At 42.6% G+C, this 24,009-nt stretch overlaps 1 protein-coding gene across 1 annotated transcript; it reads right to left on the bottom strand.

Annotated features, from left to right (window-relative positions):
• On the bottom strand, nt 1-23,842 carry aadat (aminoadipate aminotransferase). The gene is made up of 14 exons (XM_080741867.1): nt 23,820-23,842; nt 23,227-23,298; nt 22,080-22,248; nt 18,252-18,384; nt 15,539-15,613; nt 15,049-15,258; nt 14,326-14,391; nt 13,702-13,784; nt 11,680-11,776; nt 9,165-9,226; nt 8,334-8,398; nt 7,432-7,538; nt 2,825-2,926; nt 1-1,844 (listed from the first exon to the last, which is right to left on the bottom strand). Exons 2-14 carry the CDS (start codon nt 23,291-23,293, stop codon nt 1,803-1,805), a joined length of 1,278 nt encoding a protein of 425 aa, XP_080597993.1. The 5' UTR covers nt 23,294-23,298; nt 23,820-23,842; the 3' UTR covers nt 1-1,802.
• Between the last annotated feature and the right edge of the window lie 167 nt (nt 23,843-24,009).

Raw genomic sequence — 24,009 nt, 5'->3', positions numbered from 1 at the left:
AATAATCAGTGACACAAAATAAATCTTCCATAAATGGTAAGTTTAATGGACTGTCCCTCTCCTCCCCCTTTTACATGCAAAACCTATTTTCCTTTTTTTCTTACATGCAAAACGTAATGTTTGGGAAGACGTACAGTAGCATGTTTGTTGTCTCGTACTCCACTGGTTCTCAACGGTGGGTCCAGGGACCACCAAGGGTCTGACCAAATGGATCCTTAACGTGGAACCACCATTTGTACACTCTCAGAGTTAATTTAACACTGGGGATTAGAGTGTAGATCAGAGATCCATCGTAGCCTAAGGCATATGCACAGTGACTATGCACAGTGACCAGAGCAAACCTTTTCAATGTAAGTTTCAAAGCAATCTGGGCACCCATCGTCAAAAACAAAAGGGAAGTTTCAAAGAAACATATCGACTTAAAAAAAATTAACAATATAATGTTTTACATTTTCTTTTGTCATCCTTCATACTGTAACAGTTACAGTACCACTAGTACCAACACATTCACTGTACAGTTCTGGAGACCGGATGTTTACAGACCTTTCAGCTGTAAATACACATTTTCTTTTCAACAACCGTTACAACTTTTTTTTTTTACTTAAAGGTTGCCTCTAAAATACACTATAATCACATTTGTAATGCATTATAACAACATGATGTTGAAATGTCTCTCTGGATCAACATCGGACTGGGTCCAATGTGCATCTTAGACTTCATGTGACGAGTCATTTATGATGGCAGTCATCTATGACATATCTATGACGTAGTATATCTCCAAGGTCAAGGGGCTGAAGTTACAGTAACTTCCATTATGAAATTAAAAAGTACAATATTTCAAAAAGTCTGATATTTGTGAAAGAAACGAGTGACGGCACTTCTGTGACCTACTACAGGAAACACACACTGATCGGTCCAGCAGTTTGCGTCTTTGCCAGCCAAGCTCCAGACACACGCACACGCAGACACACACACACGCAGACACACACACACACACACACACACACACACACACACACACACACACACACACACACACACACACATACGGCTAGCCTTTGCAGAGCCACATCGTAAAGATATCACTGACAGCACTAAGTCAGCCAATGATGAGGTTTAAAGAGCGGGTGCCATGATTTTTTCCCCTATAAAACATGATTATCTACAATTATGATTAAACTAGGAGGAAGATTTTTTCCAAAAAAGTGTACAGAAAGAGTTAAAATTATGTTTTTATGTGGCCACACCCACCAGTTCATTGGTATGCGTGGTTGTCATGGTGGGTGGTGACACAGCTGAAGTTAGCCACACCCCACAATGTTGGGTGAATGGTAATTAGGGGAGGGGTTGATTCTGTGATGTAATAAGTATGGGTGTTTTTGGAACGGCACGTCTGACCCAGCAGGTGGCATCCTCCAGCTAAAAACCCAAATAGAAAGATAATACATAATTGCTCATAACAACCACACCAGGGGGTCTAATGTAGTACTGTCAACCTCCTAGACACATGAAAAAAAGAAAAAGTACAAAACTATGGCACCGCCTCTTTAAGGTCCATTCCCACTGCGGCGCGTGGTGTGGACGCTACCATCCACTTCAATGGAGAACTATCGTTATCGTATCGCGCCGCAGTGGGAATGGACCTTTAAACTTGACCTTTAACGGTCCTCTGGGAACAGAACCTTTCTAAAATTCTCTATATATTTCAAAGTAAAAATATAATTTCAGTTCAAGTATCACAGTAAAATATACGTGTCGTTGAAAATAAACAACGACTCCACTCTCGGCGGGCTCCTGGCTCCTCACAAAGACTCTTTGATGAGTGAAGAGAGTCTTTTGAAAGCCTGTTGAAAGACAGTGAAACACAAAGAGGAACAGTCATGGACATGGAAGTCACTCAGCTGTGGAGTCGGCTGTATGGCTTGTGTGTTTGCATTTCAGGGTTATGATAGTTTGGGATTTTTCAATATAGTTTAGTTTTAGTTCGTTTTGACAATGTTTTTTTTTTCTAATTCAGTTAGTTTGAATTAGTTTTTACAACGTTTTTTTGAGCGGTGGTCACACCGTCTCCATAGCGTGGCCGTGTGTGTATCCGTGTGTGTCTGTCTGTCTGTCTGTCTGTCTGTAGCCTGAGGTGTATGTAGCCTCAGTACCTCTGGGTGACCAGAGAGGTGCTGTTGAGTCTAGCTTACCCTGAGCATCAACTGCAACCAGTTGGGGCCTGAGTGAGCAAGTATGGCTCACACTCTCTCTCTCTCTCACGCACACGCACACACACCCCCCCCCCCCACACACACACACACACACACACACACACACACACACACACTCCAGCTGGGTGAGCAACGCACACACGCACGCACGCACACACACACACACACACACACACACACACATGCACGCACGCACGCACACACACCCCCACCCCCACACACGTGCAGGCACCACCGCTCACTTCAAACTTGGGTTTGATTTTCTAGTTTTTATGACGCTTAGCTTTATTAGTTTGAGTGTTTTCTTTCATACTTTGTGTGATAAAAACGTAACAAAAGATAGCATTTATTTACACATTTGATACAGCCAAATCAATAGTAGTAAATCAATTTAGTTTTAGTTTGATTTCTAAACACACAATACCGTGTTTTTTATTACGTTATTACGTTTTTTATTAACGAAAATGTCCCCATCCCCCCCCCCCCCCCCACACACACAATTTTAACTTTTGTTATTTTGTTATCTATAATAACCTTGGTATGTCTGCATTTAATTGAGTGTGAATGTACAGTACAAGGGTCTGTGTTGCTGCCTGTGTGCATGTGTTCACCTCATCGATCTGCTGTGGCGTGGACAGAGAGAAGGCTGCTCTGACGTAGGGACAGGGATCTGAGCTGTTGATCATGAATACACCTCCAGGAACCAGCAGCACCTTTTATATACACACATACAACGATAGATTAGCACACTCTCTCACACAGACGCACGCACGCGCGCGCACACACACACACGCACGCACGCACACACACACGCACACACAGAGGCCCAGAGAGGGGTGGAATGGAATTAGAGGTTGGTAGCATATTACCTTTTGTGGAAACAGAGGTTAGAAGCGCATTACCGTCGTTGGTAATCTCATAATATATACTGTATATCGTCACTGTCAGGCAGAAACTTCTTATCTTCTTATTCTAACTTTTTGTGTTTTTTTTCTCATAAATTAATTCCCTACTTGATGATACTACAGCGTCACACAAAAGCATCAAAGGTAGCAGACCTGCAACTTGCTGCAAGCTTGAATACTTTTGAATTTGAATCCTGAAAAGTAACAGTGTTGGACATGTGAGACCATAACATTATGTTATGCCAATGGGAACTGTGAAGTGCGTGATAGCGAGTCTTGGTGCTATTTTGGGTGCAGCAGAAACTAGTAAAAAGGGAAGTGATGATGAAGTAAGTAGGAACTCTAGGAACCCTCCTGGAAGGTGGCACAGTTGCTCCTTTGTTTCTAGTGCTGCTAGTGAAACAAAAACCAGTGCCCAACCTGCTGCCCAAAGTCCAGCAACTCAGTGAAGCCTTGTAGGGTAATTATTACAGCCTTGACTTGTACAAGACGTAAGTCATGCAGACAGAGGGACTCTTGTGTGCAATCAATGGAAACAAGGCCCCAGGACCTTTTCTTGATTTTTAGCTCAAATGTCTGACTGCACTTCGTGCTCTTTACATTTCCCTCTAATAAAGTATTCAATCAATCAGTCAATATGCCGAAATGCATTCACTTAATGGAAATAAATCAAACTAGAATTGCCATTCACTTCCATTATACTGTACAATGTAAGTTCAATATTTCAAACAAAATAAAAAAAGAATGAATGAACACACTGTGCTTCCTTGGTCTACTGGCAGTAGGCAACATAAATTGAGCAGTTTGTGAGATTTGAGATATTTCTTTGCCTCTTTCTTATATACTTTGACAATTTGGCCAATGTTTGCCCGAAAACGTAAAAAGTATGAAAGTGTTGGCACCAAATTGTACTTAAAGTACCAAAAGTAAAAGTATAAAATGTTTCAAAATAGCAGATCTACAAGCTCACAACGCACGTTGCAATGCGTTGTGAGCTTGTAGATCGCTATTTTCAAATATCCTAGTTATAAAATAGTGCTAAAGTGGTTCATTTATGTTTTATAATATTATAATTTATATCTGCAAAGTAACTAGTAACTAAGTGGAGTAGAAGTAAAAGTACTGGAAATTGGAAATACTCAAGTAAAGTACAAATACCTCAAGACTGTACTTAAGTACAGTACTTAAGTAAATCTACTTAGTTACTTTACACCACTGTTGATTACTTTTTGATGCAGTAATAGTCTTTTATTTTTTTTAGGTATTTTAAAAATCCTTAGATTGTCACTTCACTGTCATCTGGGGACCCCCAACCAATGCCTGTGGGGACCCACAGGTTGAGATCCCCTCTCCTGGATGGCTCGTCTCCTACAGAGCCACCCTGTAAAACGCCTATTGTTCCTTTCACATGGGAACAGGCCAATCACCAAGCAGGATTTGGTGTGTAGGAGTGTGTGTGTGTGTGTGTGTGTGTGTGTGTGTGTGTGTGTGTGTGTGTGTGTGTGTGTGTGTGTGTGTGTGTGTGTGTGTGTGTGTGTGTGTGTGTGTGTGTGTGTGTGCGTGCGTGCGCTTCTGTCTGTGGGTGGGGAAACACAGGGCTACTAAATCTATGAGCTTGTGTGAGCACAATGGCTGCAGTTTCCATCAGTGTTGCCAACTCTCGTGAGAGAAATAAGCCAACCCACCTCCAAAAACAAGCCAAATCTTGTGAGAGAAATAAGCCAAATCTCACATCGAAAAACAAGCCAAAACAAGCCCAATAATATTTGCCTGACTGCGAGCGCCAGACATCTCACACTACGTTCACTACGTTTCACTCCGGGAGAGTCTGAGATTACCAGGGCAGATTCTATTTCGGCGTGGGCGGGCTAAAGCCTATTGACGTCACACACACACACACACACATACACACACACACACGCGACGTGGCGTGACATTGCAAAAATACGTTATTTCTCATAACATATTATATGTCTGCATGTTTACGTTAGTGCAAAATGGTATTAAAACGTGAGGAAACGGCACTATTTCATAGTTTATTAATAATACGAGTCGAGTCTGACTCCGCCATGACAGTTTTCACGGACCAATCAGAGTCCACTAGACTCTCACGTGGGCAGAGGACACCAATCAGAGTCCACGAGCGAGTCTCACGTGAGCTCAAGAGCTCTGTTTGGAGGGGGCTGGGACCGGAGCATAGAGTTCACGTGCCCCAAGCATACAACCCTGATTGGCCCATTCAATGCGCCCGCTCTTCAGGCGCGTTTGAAATAGATTAAAATATGTGCAGCTTCAGTCCACACTACAAACCACCCACCAACAGGGGGGGGTGATGTGCGGACTGAAGTGTCAGGCTACAATAATATGGCCATATATATCTAATAAAAAAATTAAAAATAATACCCATGTGAAGTGAGCGGTTCTCACGTCACACTTTACACAAGAACATCCTGTTCCTGAAGAAACAGTGTGGGTTTGAGTAGCACGCTAAGTACAGTATGATGATGATGTACTGTATAGACCCACATGTCCAATCAAAAAGGGACATACGGAATACATTTAGTTTTGATTATTTATTATAACATTACACACATACTTGAGCCAGGTCTTAAAGGATAGTGAGTAGTCTATCGATTACTCTGATATTTTGTTGTTTTTGTCGCATTCCTAAGCCAATCATTTGATGCATTTGGGTCATCCAGAATCAATGGGCCTACAAAGAGTCTCCCTTTGTAGGCCCATTGATTCTGGATGACCCAAATGCATTTGGGTCTCCATCCGGAATCAATGGGGGTACATTTATTATAATCAAATTATTGGCTTAGGAATACGACGAAAACAACAAAATATTATTGAGTCTCCATGGGGTGAGTAATCAATAGAAAAAAAGTCATTTTGGTAAGTTGAGACACCAGACCGATTCTGTCACTCCATGTAATTTACACTCCCTCCAAACCAATGGGGAATTATAGTATTATACATCAAAGAAATTAGTTTGCCTCAGAAGCCACCGCGTTATAAAAAAAAGCCCCCCAAAAAAACGCGAACCGAGCAACTCACTATTTTGTTCTGCAACTCCGGAAAAAAACAAGCCAAAAGTTGCGGGAAATAAGCCAACATGGCAACAGTGTTTTCCATGTCTGTCACTCCACATCCTATTCAGCCACAGGCAGCCAGGGAGCCTCGCCCTGGGTACAAAACACCTGCCGGGGAAAGAAACTAAGTACATTTATTCAAGTACTGTACTTACTGTAAGTACAATTTAGAGGTATTTTGACCTTACTGGAGTATTTCCAATTTTCAATAGTTTTATTTCTACTCCACTACATCTCAGTGACAAATATTGTATTCTATTTACTCCACTACAATTATTTAAAAACTTTAGTTAGTAGTTACTTTGTAGATTTTGATTAACTACTCAGCCCTATTTAGACTTTGGCTATTTATAAACAGACGATCTACATGCTCACGACGTGTGGCCGCGATGCGACACGTATGTAAATTGACAGTCCTCACTGTCAACGGCACCATGATTTTAACCCTTTCAATGACGGTGAGGACTGTCAACGGCAGCAGAACTGTTAATGACATAGTTCAATATTGAAAATGGGTGGTCTTCCCCTTTAAAGTACCAAAAGTAAAAGTACTCATTACGCAGAAAACGTCCTATTCATGTTTTCTATCTGCCATTTGAAAATAGCAGATAGAAAACATCTGTGCTTGTAGATCGACTATTTTCACTACTTTAACTCGCTTTTAAAAGAATAATAAAAAAGGAACGGTTTTGGACATGCAAGGTTTCCACCCGACAGCAACGAAACGTTCATTAAAACAGGCTGATAGAAACCCAGCTGCAGAAAGGAGAGGGTCAGATGGGGACACGAAGAGAGCAGCAGAGACAGAGACAAAGAGACAGACAGACAGAGAGACATACAGACAGACAGAGAGACATACAGAACATGGACCCACTGAGGACTAACTGTTAATTGCTTAGTAATCATCAGTGTCATTTGCCGAGCGTGATGAATGAGAACGAGGATGACGGAAGTAAAAGAGAACTCTGTGTGTGTTATTTATAGATGCCCTTACAGCAGCACTTAACCTCCGTGAACTTCTAATCTACCGTAGCCTATATACATTATTTAACTCCCTTGGAACGATATACATCTTTGTGTGTGTGTGTGTGTGTGTGTGTGTGTGTGTGTGTGTGTGTGTGTGTGTGTGTGTGTGTGTGTGCGTGTGTGTGTGTGTGTGTGCGTGTGAGTGTGTGTGTGTGTGTGTGTGTGCGTGCGTGGATGCCCTTTCTTACAGACCTCTTTCTCCAGAGCCTTCTCCATAATGAGCTGTTGTGTGTCTGGGATGCCCTTCAGTTTCATCCAGAGGAACATGCCTGCAGATGGAGCGTGCCACTCAGCCAGACCTACACACACACACACGCCCCCGCACACAGTCGCACAAACACACATACAAAAACACAAAGGAGGAAAGGAAATAAAACTAGAGAGCGGGCGCAGTGCTTCGTCAACAGAAATGCCCTGCGGTGACCTTTGAGAGGGAACTGCAGTGATTAATGACGGCTTCTCCACAAGGTCTTAGCTTTCACATCAGTCTGAGAACGGTGCCTTTGCCGAGAACACATTCAGTTCACAGTTCAGAGTACAACAGTACACTATACATACTGTATATATACAGTATATATTATTATACATACAGCAGGGCTCTTCTACGTTTTTCAGGCCAAGGACCCGCTACCTGAGAGACAGGTGTAGCAGGGACCCTCACTACATATTGTATAACATTGTGTTGAAGATGAAACTTTTTGTAGATCTTCATCACAATCATCATTTTGGATTCATTTCTACCATCAATATATAGTAAACTTTATCTTTTACTCTGTTTTAAGTCTGCTCTATTCACCCTCTACACCAAACCTCTTTGTCAAAAATAGCCGATCTACCAGCTCGCATAACACCTGACAGCGTGAGGCGTTCTAAGCTTGTAGATCTTCTATTATCGGCTAAAGTTCTCAGAATAGGGATGCTAGGGTTCAAGTGGTTATTGCAAAAACATTATCCCATCACACAAAGATTTGGCGGTAGAAACTCTGTTGAAAACCCCTGGTTTAAGTGGTTAAATGTCTGAAAATACACATTTGTTATACAGTATACGACACGTGTATTACGATTCAGTTACATTATGAGTGCACCATACATACCTGTGAGCCACTTGTCTGCGGAGGAGATCATGGCATCTCGTTGTTTGCTGTAGAACTCGATTACTCTGCAAGAGGAGGAATGCAAAGTGTCTCACACACTGCTGACGCTGGTCCAAAAATACACCCAATCAGCTGACAGCTGTGCCCACTTTAGCAGAGAAAAACTTCCAACAAAACAAACCATTGATAACATCAATCAAATCAGCATTAGATCATGCAGGTTGGCAGCCTTGGAGAACAGAATAAAGACTAATGAGAGTCTTGTAGTCTTTACTCGATCTTCATCAGGAATAATCACAACAAATCACATCCAGTGTGAAGTGAGAGGTGCCTTTGACTGCCAGAAGTACCTAGATTGGTCCAAGGCTATTGGCTCGGTCTCCCGGATGTACCTTCAGTTCCGCATTCGGGCACTCAGTCTGAGTGCCCAAATGCAGAAGTGCCGTCGTTGCCAGCAGTTGCTGCCTTGCAGTTCCAGCTTTTGGCCAGTAGGGCAGGCCGGCACAGTTTCCCAGCCATTCTGGGGGCTTGGTTAAATCCCTGTCCATTCATTTCAAAGCTGCTCACAGCACCGCTTGGTGGCTGCAGCTGCTGTTGCCGTGCTCATACACACTCTGTCAAATGATGGAGCGGCAGGCACCGCTCAAAAAGAAAGATTCCTGATGAAGTCGAGTACGATCGAAACTAGGGGAACAGCAAAACCATTAAGTGGAGCTGAGCCGTGACAGCAGCATAGCAGCAGCATCAGCTGAGCTGTGAATGGTGTATTTCTGGGGTGAAGCCTTTCGGTATTGTATGGTAAAAGTGTGAAGGAAAACGGGGAGCCTGTACCCATCTATGTGGCTCAGGAAGCCCTCCTGTCCCCAACTGTGCAGCAGCTGGGATACCATGAGCTGAGAGAGAGAGATAGAGAGAGAGAGATACAGAGACAGACAGACAGACAGACAGACAGAGATAGAGAGACAGACAGACAGAGAGAGAATCAGTGTAAGAGACTGGAGTTCCTGCAGGCTCATCTATTACTAACTTAATAAACCCTTCGATAACTGAGCACACATGACCACATGACCTGATGAAGATCCACTACAGGATCCAAACGTTGTCAGCCAAATAAATACATTTTTGTACCTACTCTGGTGTGCACTTCTGCGCGCTGTACTGTAAGCTTATAGAGTTGCTAGATTGTCAATGAGTGATATTGTATATGATTTGCAATGTCAGTCATTGACAATAATTATACCTATTCTAAGAACATAGTAATGCACATTACCACACCAACATTTTCTGATATAAACAATAAGGCCGTCACACGCTTGGCACACTCACAATGGCAGGAGACATTGATCATTCTTTTACATTGCCATCTGGACGAAGAGATACAGAACTTTGAAATGGGAAAAAGTTGGTTTTAGTCGAAGTTTTGCCCCTTCGGCCATTGTGGCATTAAACAAACTGCCTGATTGATGGGATGTTTTTTGTATATTATACTGGGGGACTTCATGTATTGTCTTGGTGTTATGTTGTTCTGAAATGGAACACCCAGGGTAAAAGGAAATGACACCAGCAACAGGTGAAGAAGTGCCCAAGCAGACCTTTTTAAGAGTGAACTCAACTGAGGATGTGAAGTGAGGCAATATTTCAATGGCCTATAATACTCCCTAGAGGAGAAAAGAGCTTACTGTAAGTAAAATAATAGTCTCTCCTATCGACCGATTCCTCCTTGCAGTGTTTTCTCTGTACAAATAATGCAACTACATTTGCATTCAGTGACCAACAAGTTCAAGTTTCTGTGAGCCACTTTTCCTGTTGTCCTACTCAAGTTACAGTCCACAGTAAAAGGACATAACCAGAAAATGTCAGAGCTCACTCCTGGAATAAACAAACAATAGGCTGATTTGCTTGCTTTTTGAATTGATTGATTGAAGAGTTTATTAGCGGTTTTCAATAGAAAAAAAAGTACAGTTTCATGACAGCACAAATCACTGGTACAAGGTCAACTAAAAGGAGATCCTAGTAAGCTTTACGGCTTATTTACACAGGAACCACTTTATGTATCTCATATTATGAATCTATTTTAATGAAAGAACCAAGTTACAAACTGACTAGTGAATTAAGTTGGAGAACAATTCTTTTGAGCTGTGTGGTGGGATACATTCATATAACAGTCATTGTGGTATTGATTCATTTAATGTATTAGTAGATGCAACATGTCATCTCTGCAAGGGGGCTGACATCATCACCTGTTCTTCCCTGACAAACTCCATGCAAACAGCAGACTCACGCAAAGCTACCAACTGTGTGTGAGTCAGCTCAGAGGCGTCAATTGGGTATGGCAAGCTATGGCAGCTGCCATACCTTGGCTACAGGGGAAAATAATAAAATGTACCGTAATCGTGCCTGTTGCTAAGGTATGGCAACATGACTGGTGTCTTGCACGCGCGCGAGGGCGCGCGTGCAAGACACCAGTCATGTTGCCATACCTTAGATTTTTCTGAACTGACGCCACTGAGTCAGCTAGAGAATAATGCCCATGTAAGGAGTGACCATCTGTTGTTACCTCTGTGCACATATCCTGCCAGTATAAATGTGTGTGGGACATTGGTGTTGGGTGGTGCTGGGGAAAAGCTCTGGAGGGAGACATCTACGATAAAGAATGAGGTTTGATTCCTGACATTGCAGTTCTGCATGTTCCTGATCTGTTTAACTTATGGCAACATCAAGAACTTTCATTACAGTTGTTTCTTTCAATGCAATATCCATTACTAAGCTACAGTAAATGATCTTGATTTGACTATAGCACCTTTTTCAAATTAAAAGCGAGAGATTCAACATGGGGCCTAAAATGCTGGTCATGTCGCCGTTTAAATTCAGTGAAGCAGCAGGAATAGCATGGGCACCGAAACAAAGGGTGGAGTCACTTGTGTGAAGGAGCTAGTGCGCATGGTGGAGTCACCTGTGTGAAGGAGCTAGTAGTGTGCATGGTGGAGTCACCTGTGTGAAGGACCAAGTGTGCATGGTGGAGTCACCTGTGTAAAGGACCTAGTGTGCATGGTGGAGTCACCTGTGTGAAGGATCTAGTGTGCATGGTGGAGTCACCTGTGTGAAGGACCTACAGTAGTGTGCATGGTGGAGTCACCTGTGTGAAGGAGCTAGTGTGCATGGTGCAGTCACCTGTGTGAAGGTGCTAGTGTGCATGGTGCAGTCACCTGTGTGAAGGTGCTAGTGTGCATGGTGCAGTCACCTGTGTGAAGGTGCTAGTGTGCATGGTGGAGTCACCTGTGTGAAGGTGCTAGTGTGCATGGTGCAGTCACCTGTGTGAAGGTGCTAGTGTGCATGGTGCAGTCACCTGTGTGAAGGTGCTAGTGTGCATGGTGGAGGCCTGGATATGAAGCACCACCCTGTCCACCAGAGGCTTGGGACCCGTCACAAAGCCTATCCTCAACCTGAAATCACAAGATACACCATGTTGTGCATTCAACCACACCGGTGCAAAGTAACACACACACTGCTCGTTTGCATTTGAACAAAACAAAGGCATGCACAATGCACTTGCATAAACACACACACAGATTCTGGGTTGGTTACGCAAGCATGTTCATGCTCTTGTGCGTGCACACCAATGCAAATACACAGACACAACGCAACACAAACACACTACACTAATACTAAATAGAGCATACTGTGTGGACTAATAGTACGCACGGGCTACTAGTATTCATAGATTAAAGACAGGGTGAAATCAAATACATGTTTTTCACACTTTTAGAGCATATCTGTAGTGATAATAAGGCCATACCTAACACTAGATGCCAAAAAAATAGAAAATAAACAATTTTTGTGTATATTTATATCAAAGGTCCTTGAATAGGCCATTCTTAATTACTTCCTGTGAACAGAAATTCAAAAAGTGATGACATAGATTTTTTTTTTAATATAAATGAACCTTTGATTACATTCAGTTTGTTTCCCATTGCTGGCTCCCATTACTCCCATTACTCAGATTTTAAATCCCATCGCCTGAAGGGCTGGTCCCCTCGGATTGGTTCAGAAACACACAGGCTTCCTTTTCAAACTGAAACTTCAAAATAAAATACCCCAAATAGTCATTTCATGGGTCTTTAACTTACTAGTACATATTGGCTAGTAGTACACTAGCCAATATGCCAACCATCACAGAGGTTGTGGGTTCGAATCCACGTCTATATGAGCACTTTGAATTAACTTCTTATGAACACATTGGCCCGTGTTCAGGGGAGGGAAAGCCGGGCGTGGAAAGCCGGGCGAGGAGGGTAACACTGTAATACCGAAGTCACTGCATGTACTCCTACGGTCTGGGGGGAGTGTTGGGCGGGAGGAGTAGGGCGAAGGTTCAGCCTACGTCCTCCCGGTGGGGGCTCCTCACTGGCAGGTGAGTCAGTAGAATACAACAGCAGGGAACACAAAGAAACGTGTGTGTGCCGGGGAGGAATTCATTGGCATAACGACTAAATTGTGGAGAAAAAGGGGGGTAAAAAATAATTGGATAATCTAAATTTAAAAGAGAAAGTAAACAACATATTTGTTTTCCTGACAATGTCAAAGCAAGCACACTATCTGGGTGGGAGTCTTTACTATGCCAGCATGTTTGTTTCTTTCCCTAGTTCCTGTTTTGCATACTGCTGAGCCCTGTTGTTCCACGTGCATACACGCACATGCACACACACGCACGCACGCACGCACGCACGCACACGCACACACACACACACACACACACACACACACACACACACACACACACACACACACACAACCTGCAGGGACTGCACTGCAGGGAGAAAGCACAAACTAATTAAATAGTTGTGTGAGCTGTTGTAAAAGCAGCAGGTCAGGCCCTGACTTGTTCAGGGAAGACTTGTAATGCTTTCCTGTGAAATGTTAATCTGCAGCAGTTTGCACGTTAAAAGACAAACAAAACAACGACTAAATTCACATACGCCAGTGGTTTTCAAACACTTTTCATATCAAGGTCCATTATTAATTCAGCATTTCAGCCACGGACCACCATTTGATGAGATTTTAGCCTCTCAGACCCAAATATGTTGTTGTCGTTGGATAAGATTTTGTCCACAATTCCATGCTGTATTGATGTGTTAGGAGAGACAACAGGCAAACGATGATCAAAATAACAATTCTTCTACACATTCTGTAATTGTGTAGACTTCATGTAAATGAAGTAATGCAGATGTTAAACTGAAAGGTACTCTTGAGTGTAAAATGAAACCAAATGGACCCATAAGAACCACTGGTGGAGAGAGAGAGAGAGAGAGAGAGAGAGAGAGAGAGAGAGAGAGAGAGAGAGAGAGAGAGAGAGATTTAACCCCTTACTCACCCTGAGGACAGGATCTTCGAGAATGAGTCTGTTCTTAAGATCCTCCCATCAACATCCATGGACAGGAACGTGGGGGCCCAGGGCTGTCAACACAACACACATTACAGGTTTATGAACCAAGATTAACATGCTGAATGCAGCTACGCTTGACGTTAATCACTGAATCTCCATATAAATTGCTACAAATAGCAGAAATAAACGATCTACGCACTCACAATGCGTCCACCACAAACACTGGTGTCTTCAAACATTTACCCCAAATAGGGTTTAATGGATAATGGATAACACTTGAACTCGACTCAGTTCAGTATACGTTGATGCAGTGTTTTCAATTTTTGCTTTCATAGCTGTGCGCTGTCGTCTTTTGAAACTGTAGCATCCAAAAATGAATGAAATGAGTCAAAAAAAAAAAGTCGTGACAACATTTTACCTTTTTAAGAAAAATAGAAGAGCTCTGTCTAGCAGGGGAAAGAATCTGAGGCACTGATGTGCCATTTAGGGTTGCATCGGGGACAGTATCGATCAATATTTTCTTTCTATCGATTACTTTCTTGATTCATGGAATAATCGATAAATTATTTGTTGATTTAGTTCAATTAACTGTTGCACCCCTGCGTGCCATACCTTTTCAAACTGTAGGAAATAGTAGGGGTCATCCTCGATGATGAGCATGTCATACTGTCTGGCCAGCTGTTAGAGAGAGACAGAGAGGAGAGGAGGTTAACACACCATGTGATCCCCGAACACACAGGTCTAATAATGAGAGAGTACTGAGAGAGAGAGAGAGAGAGAGAGAGAGAGAGAGAGAGAGAGAGAGAGAGAGAGAGAGAGAGAGAGAGAGAGAGAGAGAGAGAGAGAGAAGGGGGGGGGAGAAGGATAGAGAGACAGAGGGAGGAAAGGAAAAGAGAGAGGGAGGAAGGGGAAAAAGGGAGGGAGAAGAGGGAGGCGTATGTTCTTGCAAACCTGATGAAATCATGTGTTTGCGTTTGCAAGAGTGCATAGGCTATATGCTATATGTACGTGTGTCTGTGTGTGTGTGGCTGTGTGCGCGTATGTATGTGTGCGTGTATGTGTGTGTGCGCGCATGTGTGCATGTGTTTTTCAAGAAATGTCAAACACATTATTATGTTTTATTGAAAGTATACAGTTATTAAATAGGCCTATGTATGTTATTTGTCATAATCTGCCCTCTGCAACTTTTGTTTATGAAGCCTAAAAGCCAAATAGAAATGCACTTTTTTTTAATCACAATGTTCCAACGACAGAAACACATTTAAATCGTCAATCGCAGTTATTTGAGCAGACAGTGAAACGTCATCATCGTGACAGCCATTGAACATCTCCTACCTCGTACACCTCCCTCTTCCTCTGTTCTGTCATGGAGGCGCCGGTGGGGTTCCCCCCGTTGGGGATGGTGTAGAGGACCCGGGGAGCGGTGCTTCCGGGCTTGTGGACCTCGGCGGGGTCCCACTGAGACAGCACTGCCTTCAGGCCGGAAGGGACCATGCCGTGCTGGTCGCTGGGGACGTTAATTATGTTGCACCCCAGTGGCTGAAGCTACAGGGAGGTAGAGAGAGGCAGAGAGACCGAGACCACACACACACACAACACACACACGCACGCGCACACGCACACACACACACACACACACACACACACACACACACACACACACACACACACACACACACAGAGACATGGAGAGCAAGGATTCAAAAGCAAGAAAGGATGAGAGGAAATCATCATGGACACATGAGCAGCGTTGGGACGATACGAAAATGTAATGTGCATATGTGCGTTTACATTGAAACGAGGATGACAAATGACATTTTATTACCGCTGCGAGTGTTCCCGAGTACGTGGGGGCATCTAGCAGGACGTTGTCTCCTGGGTTTACCAGCATCTCAAACACCTGCAACAACGACAACACAAGAGAATCATGGAGATTTTCAGGTGACTAAATGATGACTAAAACTAAATGACATTTTATTCAAAAGACTATGGACTAAAACTAAATCAAAATGTGCTGTCAAAGACAACACTGGTTCAAAGCCTCCATCAAAAACCCACCTTTTCAAACATGCCTTCCCCCCCATAACTCCAATCTCCCATTCTGTCTTTTAGTCTCTGCTTATTACTTCTTCTTTCCTTGCTCAATCTTTAGCCTTTTAAGTTTTTATCTCCTAAAAAAGTTGTTTGTTTTGTCTCTTGTAAAGCAAGTTTGGGTACTAAGAAGAAAAGCGCTGTATAAACTTGATGTACTGTATTATCACCCCCACTCAATGTCAGTGTGAAAGGAGCCCACGCAACACGAGCGCTCTGTTTCCTAGACAATTAGAACACGTTTAATTATGATGTTTGGGTATGATCATTTTAACTGCAGTGTTCTATATACAGCCAACCAGCAGTATTAACCCATAACATCTTTATCACTCAAAACGGACCCCCAAAATGATATGTATTTGGCTGCAGACCCCCACCCCCCACCTCATCTCAAAATATTTTGAGATTTGCACAAATTCTCTAAAATAGCAGATCTAAAGTATAAGCTCAAAATATGATACACATTTTGAGGCACATGCACACATAGACATCAAAGGGGGCTTGAGCCCCTGCCCTTTTATCCGTCTGTAAAACGTGCCCTCTCCCATGAATGCAGTTTTTATTATGGTGAAAGAAATTCGAATGGCCTCATTCCATGCCATATCCGAAGGCAGCATTCAAGACAATTGCCTTATCCAAACTCCCGTGAACTTGAATGCACTATGCAGAATCTTATGTTGAAAGATTTGTCCTCTCTGTGTAGAAATCAAGCATAAAAAATAGCCGACCTCCAAGCTCAAACACGCGACACGTTCTTATTACCAAAAGCCCCTTTTAGAAATGTCCCTGCCCCTGCCTCTGTAACCTTCTCTGCACATCCCTGCATATGTACCACTGACACACACAATTGATACCACAGAGCACTGACCTGAGTACCAGAGCAAACAGGAAGCCATTTCACAACAGTTTCTACTAGACTTTCAGGCTGTAATGAAACACCCTTCCCACAGTTAACTAGGGATGGGACGATATGAAAAATTCATATCATGATTATTGTGACCAAAGAAATCGCGATTTACCATATTATCGCCATAATCCTTAATCCCTATCCCTCGCTATTTTTTGGCAAAGACATTTGATAGAGAGTGAAAAAAGACTGTATCAAGTATATATGTATATTATTATAAGTACCTTTCACCAATTATAGAGGGTTTAAGTCGTACCGGATATGCATCTCGGCAAATACAGCGTGAATTGATCCCAGTGCATGACGGAAGACGATATCACGATAAATTAAATCTCCACGATATGATTATCGTGAGAGTTTTTCATCACGATAAACGATAATATCGCTTATCGTCCCATCCCTACAGTTAACACGGTCATAACACACTGACAGGATCCCATCCCCTCCCCCCCTCCACACACACCTACACTATAGTCTATTTTGACTATTTTTTTATAAAAGCAGACAGCTGAACTGAAACCAAGGTCCTTTGCTTTGGCAAGATACTGCAGCTTTCCTCTGGGACTCTGCATCCTGGCTGAGCATTTCAAGGTGAGATTAATTGGAGACACTAAAAGCCACGAGAAACAAACAGACCATAATAGGATTGCATAGCGTACTATCTAGTCATCGAAAAATCGCGCCAGTGCGAAGTGAGCGGTGCAAACACAGCACACGTGCATATCGTTGTTGTCGGGTGGAAACCGTGTATGTCCAAAACCATTCCTTCTGTATTTATCATTTTAAAATGATTTAAAATAGTGAAAATAGCCAATCTGCAAGCACACAACGCCTCGCACCGCGAGGCGTTGTGTGCTTGTAGATCTGCTATTTTCACTATAGTCTTGTGTGACAGTCTTGTATGATGAAGCAGGGCTTTACTTTACGAAAAGATTTACAAATTTGAAACTTAGAGATACAAGGTTTCTGCCCGACAGTGACGATATGTCCATGTATGGGCCGTTCTGTCCGTGACGTCAGTTACTTTCTGTGTATGAGCAACGGATCTCCATGGAGATCCGTTGCTCATAATTATTTTTGGCTAATAATACACACAAAGTGAAACGTAGGAGAGGTTTGCACTGCTAAAACATAATATCCTGTTCCTATTCAAGTGAAGCTTGACGTCACAATATGTGTCAGATTGTCTGTCTGATAACTCCAGTTAACAATTTTCAAAACAGATAACTTTAGTCAAAAGGTTAACAGAAACAGGGTCACATAAGCTGGCAAAAGGTAAAAAATGAATGATTGATAATCAAATTAAATATCAGAAACGTAAAAAATAAAAAAAATAAAAATAAAGAAAAAGCGAAAACAGCATACCTACAAGCTCCTATTGTATCATTGCGTAAAGACATACATAACAAATATATTGATTGCTCGATTATTTGTAAAACTAAGATAGGAATACATCACTGAGAAAAAAATCTAAAGTTGCTGCCCTAGAGAGAAAGCCATCCTCTCTCATCATGCTGAGGATGATGACCAGTGCAATTACCTTACAGAGTCCCTCCTGACTCCCGGTGGTGACGCACATGTCCATCTGTCCCCTCTCTGGACTGTAGTCCACCGTGGGAGGCTTGTGGAGGCTTTTCTGAAGGTCCTTCATCCATGTCAGCAGCTCTGGTATACTAGAGAGCATAGGGACGTGCAGGGATTGTTAGAGAGGCAGGGGCTGACATTTCTAAAAGGGCCTTTTGGTGAAAATACTGAAAATAGCAGACCTCCAAGATCACAATGTGGAGGTCGGCTATTTTCGGTGCTTGATACCACACCGAATGAAGCATAATCCAGTCAATACTGGAGATGTGGCATAATAACGGCATGGATTTCTACCTAGAGTGGTCAATTCTTTCAACATAGGATGCTGCATTCAAGTTCAGGAGAGTTTGGACAAGGCAATTCTCTTGAATGCTGTCTTCAGGTATGGCATGGAAAGAGGGCTTTTTCATTTCATTTCATTTCTTTTTTTAGTAAAAAATGCATTCATGGTCTGGAAAGGGAAGTTTTTACACACAGATAAAAGGGCAGGGGCTCAAGCCCCCTTTGATGTCTATGTGTGCACGTGCCTGCTAGAGAGTAGGGATGGGACCATGTGGGAAAATTATACGTCACAGTTTACGTTTTTTTGCGATTAACAATATTCCCGTGATATGATGCCATTTTTGTTTAAGCACTTGAACCCCCAGCATCCCTATTCTGGGGGGGGGGGGGGGGGGCTTTCGCCAAAAATAGACGATCTACAAGCGCCCTTGTAGATCTGCTATTTTTTCAAATGCACAGGCCAAGTACAGAGAGTTTATGTGGTACTGAAATTGCAGCTCAACAAAAGCAAATTCATTGATTCTAGTGTATGCTGATTCTAGTGTATGAAGGAGGACAATTTCACGATAAATCTCTGAAATACGATTATTACTGTGAGTAATGTCTTTATCACGATAAGTGATGATAACGATTATCATCCCATCATCCGTACTAGGGAGGGATGTGAATTAGAATTACTTTTGAATAACAACTCAAACAAAGAGCAGGCAGTTAAAAGTTCCTTTAGAATTTTCTTCATCAAGGTCTATAGATAGTCTCAGGGGACACACATACAAAAGGATGAAGGCACTGATTTATTTCCAGGGCTAAAGGCAAGATTGAAGAGACCACTGCTTGGCTAGCAATTGTACTTTCATTAGTTAAGTCGACACTCAGGATTTTAATCTGTGCTGCAAAACACCCCTGGAAAAAACCCCACCAATTAACTGATAAGAGTATGACGCACAGACTTTACTCCCAATCCAAGCCTTGATGCTGAGTGCCAAGCAAGGAGGAGTGCCAAGCAGCGAGGGACTGGGGCCCATTTTTATAGCCTGACAGGTTTCTGACAGGTACAACATGGCACCCAGACACGTTGAACCTGACTCATTTCCACGTCGCAAAATGAGACGAGATCTTGTCTGGGATATTGGATATCATAAATATCATGATACAGCATACGCTCTTTGACTTTCAAAGGTTTTTGATAGTAACATTTTTGTTAAGTTAGTCTAGCACTACATGAAAGTCACAGCTCCAACAGCAAAACTCAGCAAACATCACTTGACGATAAAGTGTGGTGCACAGGGATAATCTATTGATTTCTCACTTTATAACCTCTTTATCTTCTCGACAGTGTTTAGTCAAACAAAAACAGGAGAATTAACTGTGTGTCAGTGTGACAGAAAGGTCAGCTTGGGGCACGCAGTTTACACAGATGCCTATAAAGGTCTGATAAGCATACATAAACCCATAAACGCCACGTTCTGCTCAGGCCTGCATGTCACAATTATCAGCAAATCGCAATTATTTGAGATATATATAGTTACACCCCTATCTGTGTGTTGTCAATAGTTGTGTTTTTTTGCGCATTAAGGCTTTTGCGCATAAATCTTTTTATGGAAACACTTAAAAATTCATTCGCAAAAACATTTATGCGCTTGGAGGAGGTGAATTCTGAGGCTTTATCGAAAAAACAAAATGTGCTTCAGTGAATGGAAACACTAAAGCAAATTTGTTTTGAATTAAAATGCATTGAACTAGTGGGGTCGGCCGCCTCTTACCGGCCGCTTAAGAGCAGTTGTGCTCAAAAGTAAAACCATTCGCGTGCCAGAGCGGCCGAGAAGACCTCCAAGTCCAAGCTCACATCACATCCGCTAACGAGCTGTGATGAGCTTGTACTGTATAATAGCTGTTATCGTGCGCAATGCTGTTGCGGGGTGGTGAGAATGAAATCTATAGGCTGAAGAGCCCGGGGTAAGAGACAGTGCATGTTCAATAATGTGTCTCACTTGACTGGAAAAATAGCGCCTGTCCGACTGCTTGTTTCATGAACTATCTTCCAAGAATCGCATTTTATCAATGAATGGAAACAGGCAAAATGCACATTTTCTTTTTTCGACTTGATGATAATTCGCTTCCTAATTCGAATAAGCTTTATGGAAACGCAACTTGTGTGTGTCCTGACACAAACAGACAACACAAACAGAATAATCTTGCAAAACCACTGGAAAGTAGGCCACAGAATTAACTCCACATTCCACTATTTTCACATAATGTTTTATGTGTAACTTACATTTAATAATGGATAATAGGGTCAGGGTGTGTGTGTTGAAACCTTGCCCAAATGTTTTGTCATACGTCATAGATATGTCATAGATGACAGGCTTACATGTTCACCCCCTATTGATTGTTCCCTATAGAGACACAAAGAATCTCCTCAAATATTTAACCACTTTAAGTTTAAGTGGTTAAAAATGTTGTTTGGCATCAGTGAATAACAATAGTGTGGCCTGATCGTCGCTGGTTCGAGTCCCAATCCAGACGGTCTTTGCACTCCCGATCTACTGTCAAATTACTCCTGTCCTATCAATAAAGGCATAAATCCCCCCCAAAACATTCTTAAAATTCTTTAGGTTTGTGATATTTGTGACCAGCCCTACCACAGACTGGGGGTAGTGGTAGCCAGTAGCCACAGATCTTCATTGGAATGAAACCTCTAATCATAATCATGTCAGCATCCTACTCAACCTGCTACACAATGCATCTCTCTCCCTGCTGTCGTGGCAGATATGAAATATAAAAATGTATGGTGCTTCATTTCAGCTTAAGCTTCATTCCAGCTGAATTTCAACTGTGGGTCCCTGCTATGAGGACACATGTTAGTCATTTAGGTCTGTCTTACCCTCACAGTTTAGTGCTTAACTCATTTAGTGCCCATGAAATTAACGGATTATAAAGTCCACGATGCCAGTCTCAGGTTGGCATCACCCCCGTTATCTTATTTTGAAGGCCAGAAGTCCACAGCGCAAACACTTCCGGTCTGACGTCATCGCGTCCTGCACCGGAACCGATCGTTGTCCACGTGGAGTTGTGTAATGGCGGACCGGGAGCTTTTATACATGTGTAACATAAGCGAGCATCTGCCTCCATTCTAGCTTCTAAAGTGTAGTTTTGAGATAATGGACATTAAAGATGAGATCCCCCGTCCACCTCAATGTTATGGATGGGACTATTTTGTGCTCGTGGAGCCGTGATGATGCGAAATCAGCGACGGATTTCGTCTCCGGACCTCCGGCCATTGTTCTCGGTAATGTATCCGCCGTTACAGTAATATATTACTTTTCACGAGTATACTCGGGATTGGCACCATGTGATACTCGAGTATTTTTCACGAGTCTTCTCGGGATTGGCACTATATGAGTTAACAAACATGTTTCACCTGTTGGTGGCCTGTCAGGGTAACTATTTGTAAACTGTCAACCAAAACTAGGACTCCATTCATTTGTGTCCTGGCCCTCACCCATTGGAGGCTGAGTACTGCAGGGCCCTCTTCATCAGGGTCTCATCAAAGGTGACCGTCTGCCCGCCCTTCGTCTTGATGGAGGCCGACAGGAAGGGGAAAGTGTTGGGGTTGGGGGCGCCTCCGGCCAAAGAGATCAGAGATGGTGGCGAGCGCTGTTGCAACTCAGCTTCAAATAGGGAGAGAGAGAGAGAGAGAAATAAATGAGTACTTGGCCTCCTCCTTTTTTACATTTTACAGAAGCTCGCCAGGTGTCAAAACACGACACATGAGTTTGTAGATCGACTATTTTTGTTGAATGTTCTACCATTTGACACGCCCACAATAGGGACACTATAGGGTTTATGTGATTAACACCCACAAAAAAACACATTTGCAACAACTGCTTATCATAACCTATATAACGTTGCAAAAAGTCAGACACATCCCGTCTCAACAAGGTGCAGGAAAAACTAGTCCACACATTTACTAACTGACTTCAAACTGGATTATTACAATTCCATATTATCAGGCTGTCCCGACAAGTCTCCTAATGACTCTGCAGATGATCCTGAAAGCTGCTGCATATGCAGGCTACAGCCAAGAACTCCATAATAGGGGGGTGTACTATACCAGGCGCCTCTACTGTGGATGGAACCACGTCCCAGTTTTGGTCCATCTGGCAGACCCTCTCTACATTTATGTGTCCTTTTTAATCAAGCTTATAGTTATTGGGCTGGCTCATACTTGCCTTGGACTAGCCATAGATACAGAATGCCAGGAGAGTTCAATTCACAGAGCATCTCCCTCCTCTCCTCACCATTCTCTGTTCATTCATGTACCATCTATTCATGTTATTCACCAGATAAGAGTTTGAGCTTTCTCATTGCAGGCTTCCATGGATCATGATTACAGAGACCCCATTACACTGGTAACAGTATTGATAACATATAATAATATCTATTTGTTTATTTGTAACACTGTTTTGAAAAGTACGTCATAATCAAGTTATTACATGATGACAGCACACCTGTTGCACACCAGACAGACAGACAGACAGACAGACAGACAGACAGACAGACAGACAGACAGACATAACAAGTAACAAGTATTAAATCAAGGACAACCACAGAATTAACATAAAAAACAGGGCAACAAGTTGACTTACTCAACATTCTGATGGGCGAGGGCTTTCTCGCTGCGCTGACAGCAGTCAGAAACCTGGCGTAGTTCATGGTTCCTTTAATTAATAAAAATGTGTTGTGGTTATTATGACATCTTCTGTATCAAAATCAGCCTGCTTGAATTTCAAGCTGCTGCACATTACATTAACGCATGCTATCTGTTGCTGTGCCTCAGTTGTTGCCCAAGTGTCAACAAGTGCCAACAAGTCTGAGTGACGAATTAAAACTAGTTTAGAGTGTGCATCTCATTTATGGTGATGATAACACATGAGATAACACGTCGTGTTTGCCAGGGGCTGCAGATAGGGGCATGTCACGTTATTCCTGCCTGGAATAATGTGTTCTTTCCCACTTCCCAGTCATAGCATATTATTATTTGCATGTATGTGTGCTGTCTACACATCCAAAGCTACCATGCTTGATTAGGGGTAAGGTCGAGATTCACAACCTTGGCTTGAGGTGCATTTATGGGGCGCACATCACTGGAAGTGGGACGCAACGAGTAAAAACTCAAGTTATGTCTTTTAAAAGCTCATAAATGGAATTAGTATGAACACGTTTCGTTTACGTGACTGACCTTGTGTGTGTTGGGCGCACGGTCCACGGGGCCGATGGGTAATGTATTTCTTTACCCGGCAGCTAGAGTTGCAAGTGGACACTCTGTGAACTACATTTCCCAGGCAAGCACGTACAGTTATTTATTAATAGCTTTACAGTAACGACACCGAACGAAGACTCTAGTATCACCATGTAAAAGTACTTTACTG

This window comes from Nannobrachium achirus (genome assembly GCF_963921795.1).
Source record: "Nannobrachium achirus genome assembly, chromosome: 14".
Taxonomy (NCBI): Eukaryota; Metazoa; Chordata; class Actinopteri; order Myctophiformes; family Myctophidae; genus Nannobrachium; species Nannobrachium achirus.
This window is presented reverse-complemented; position numbering and strand designations above follow the sequence as displayed.

Excerpts from the sequence above, each read along its gene's own strand:
- aadat (XM_080741867.1), bottom strand. The coding sequence starts at position 23,293 with ATGAACTACGCCAGGTTTCTGACTGCTGTCAGCGCAGCGAGAAAGCCC. Across the intron at positions 18,385-22,079 it reads CAGTACTCAGCCTCCAATGG|TATACCAGAGCTGCTGACAT; the intron begins GTGAGGGCCAGG and ends TATGCTCTCTAG. Across the intron at positions 14,392-15,048 it reads GGAAGAGGGAGGTGTACGAG|CTGGCCAGACAGTATGACAT; the intron begins GTAGGAGATGTT and ends TCTCTCTAACAG.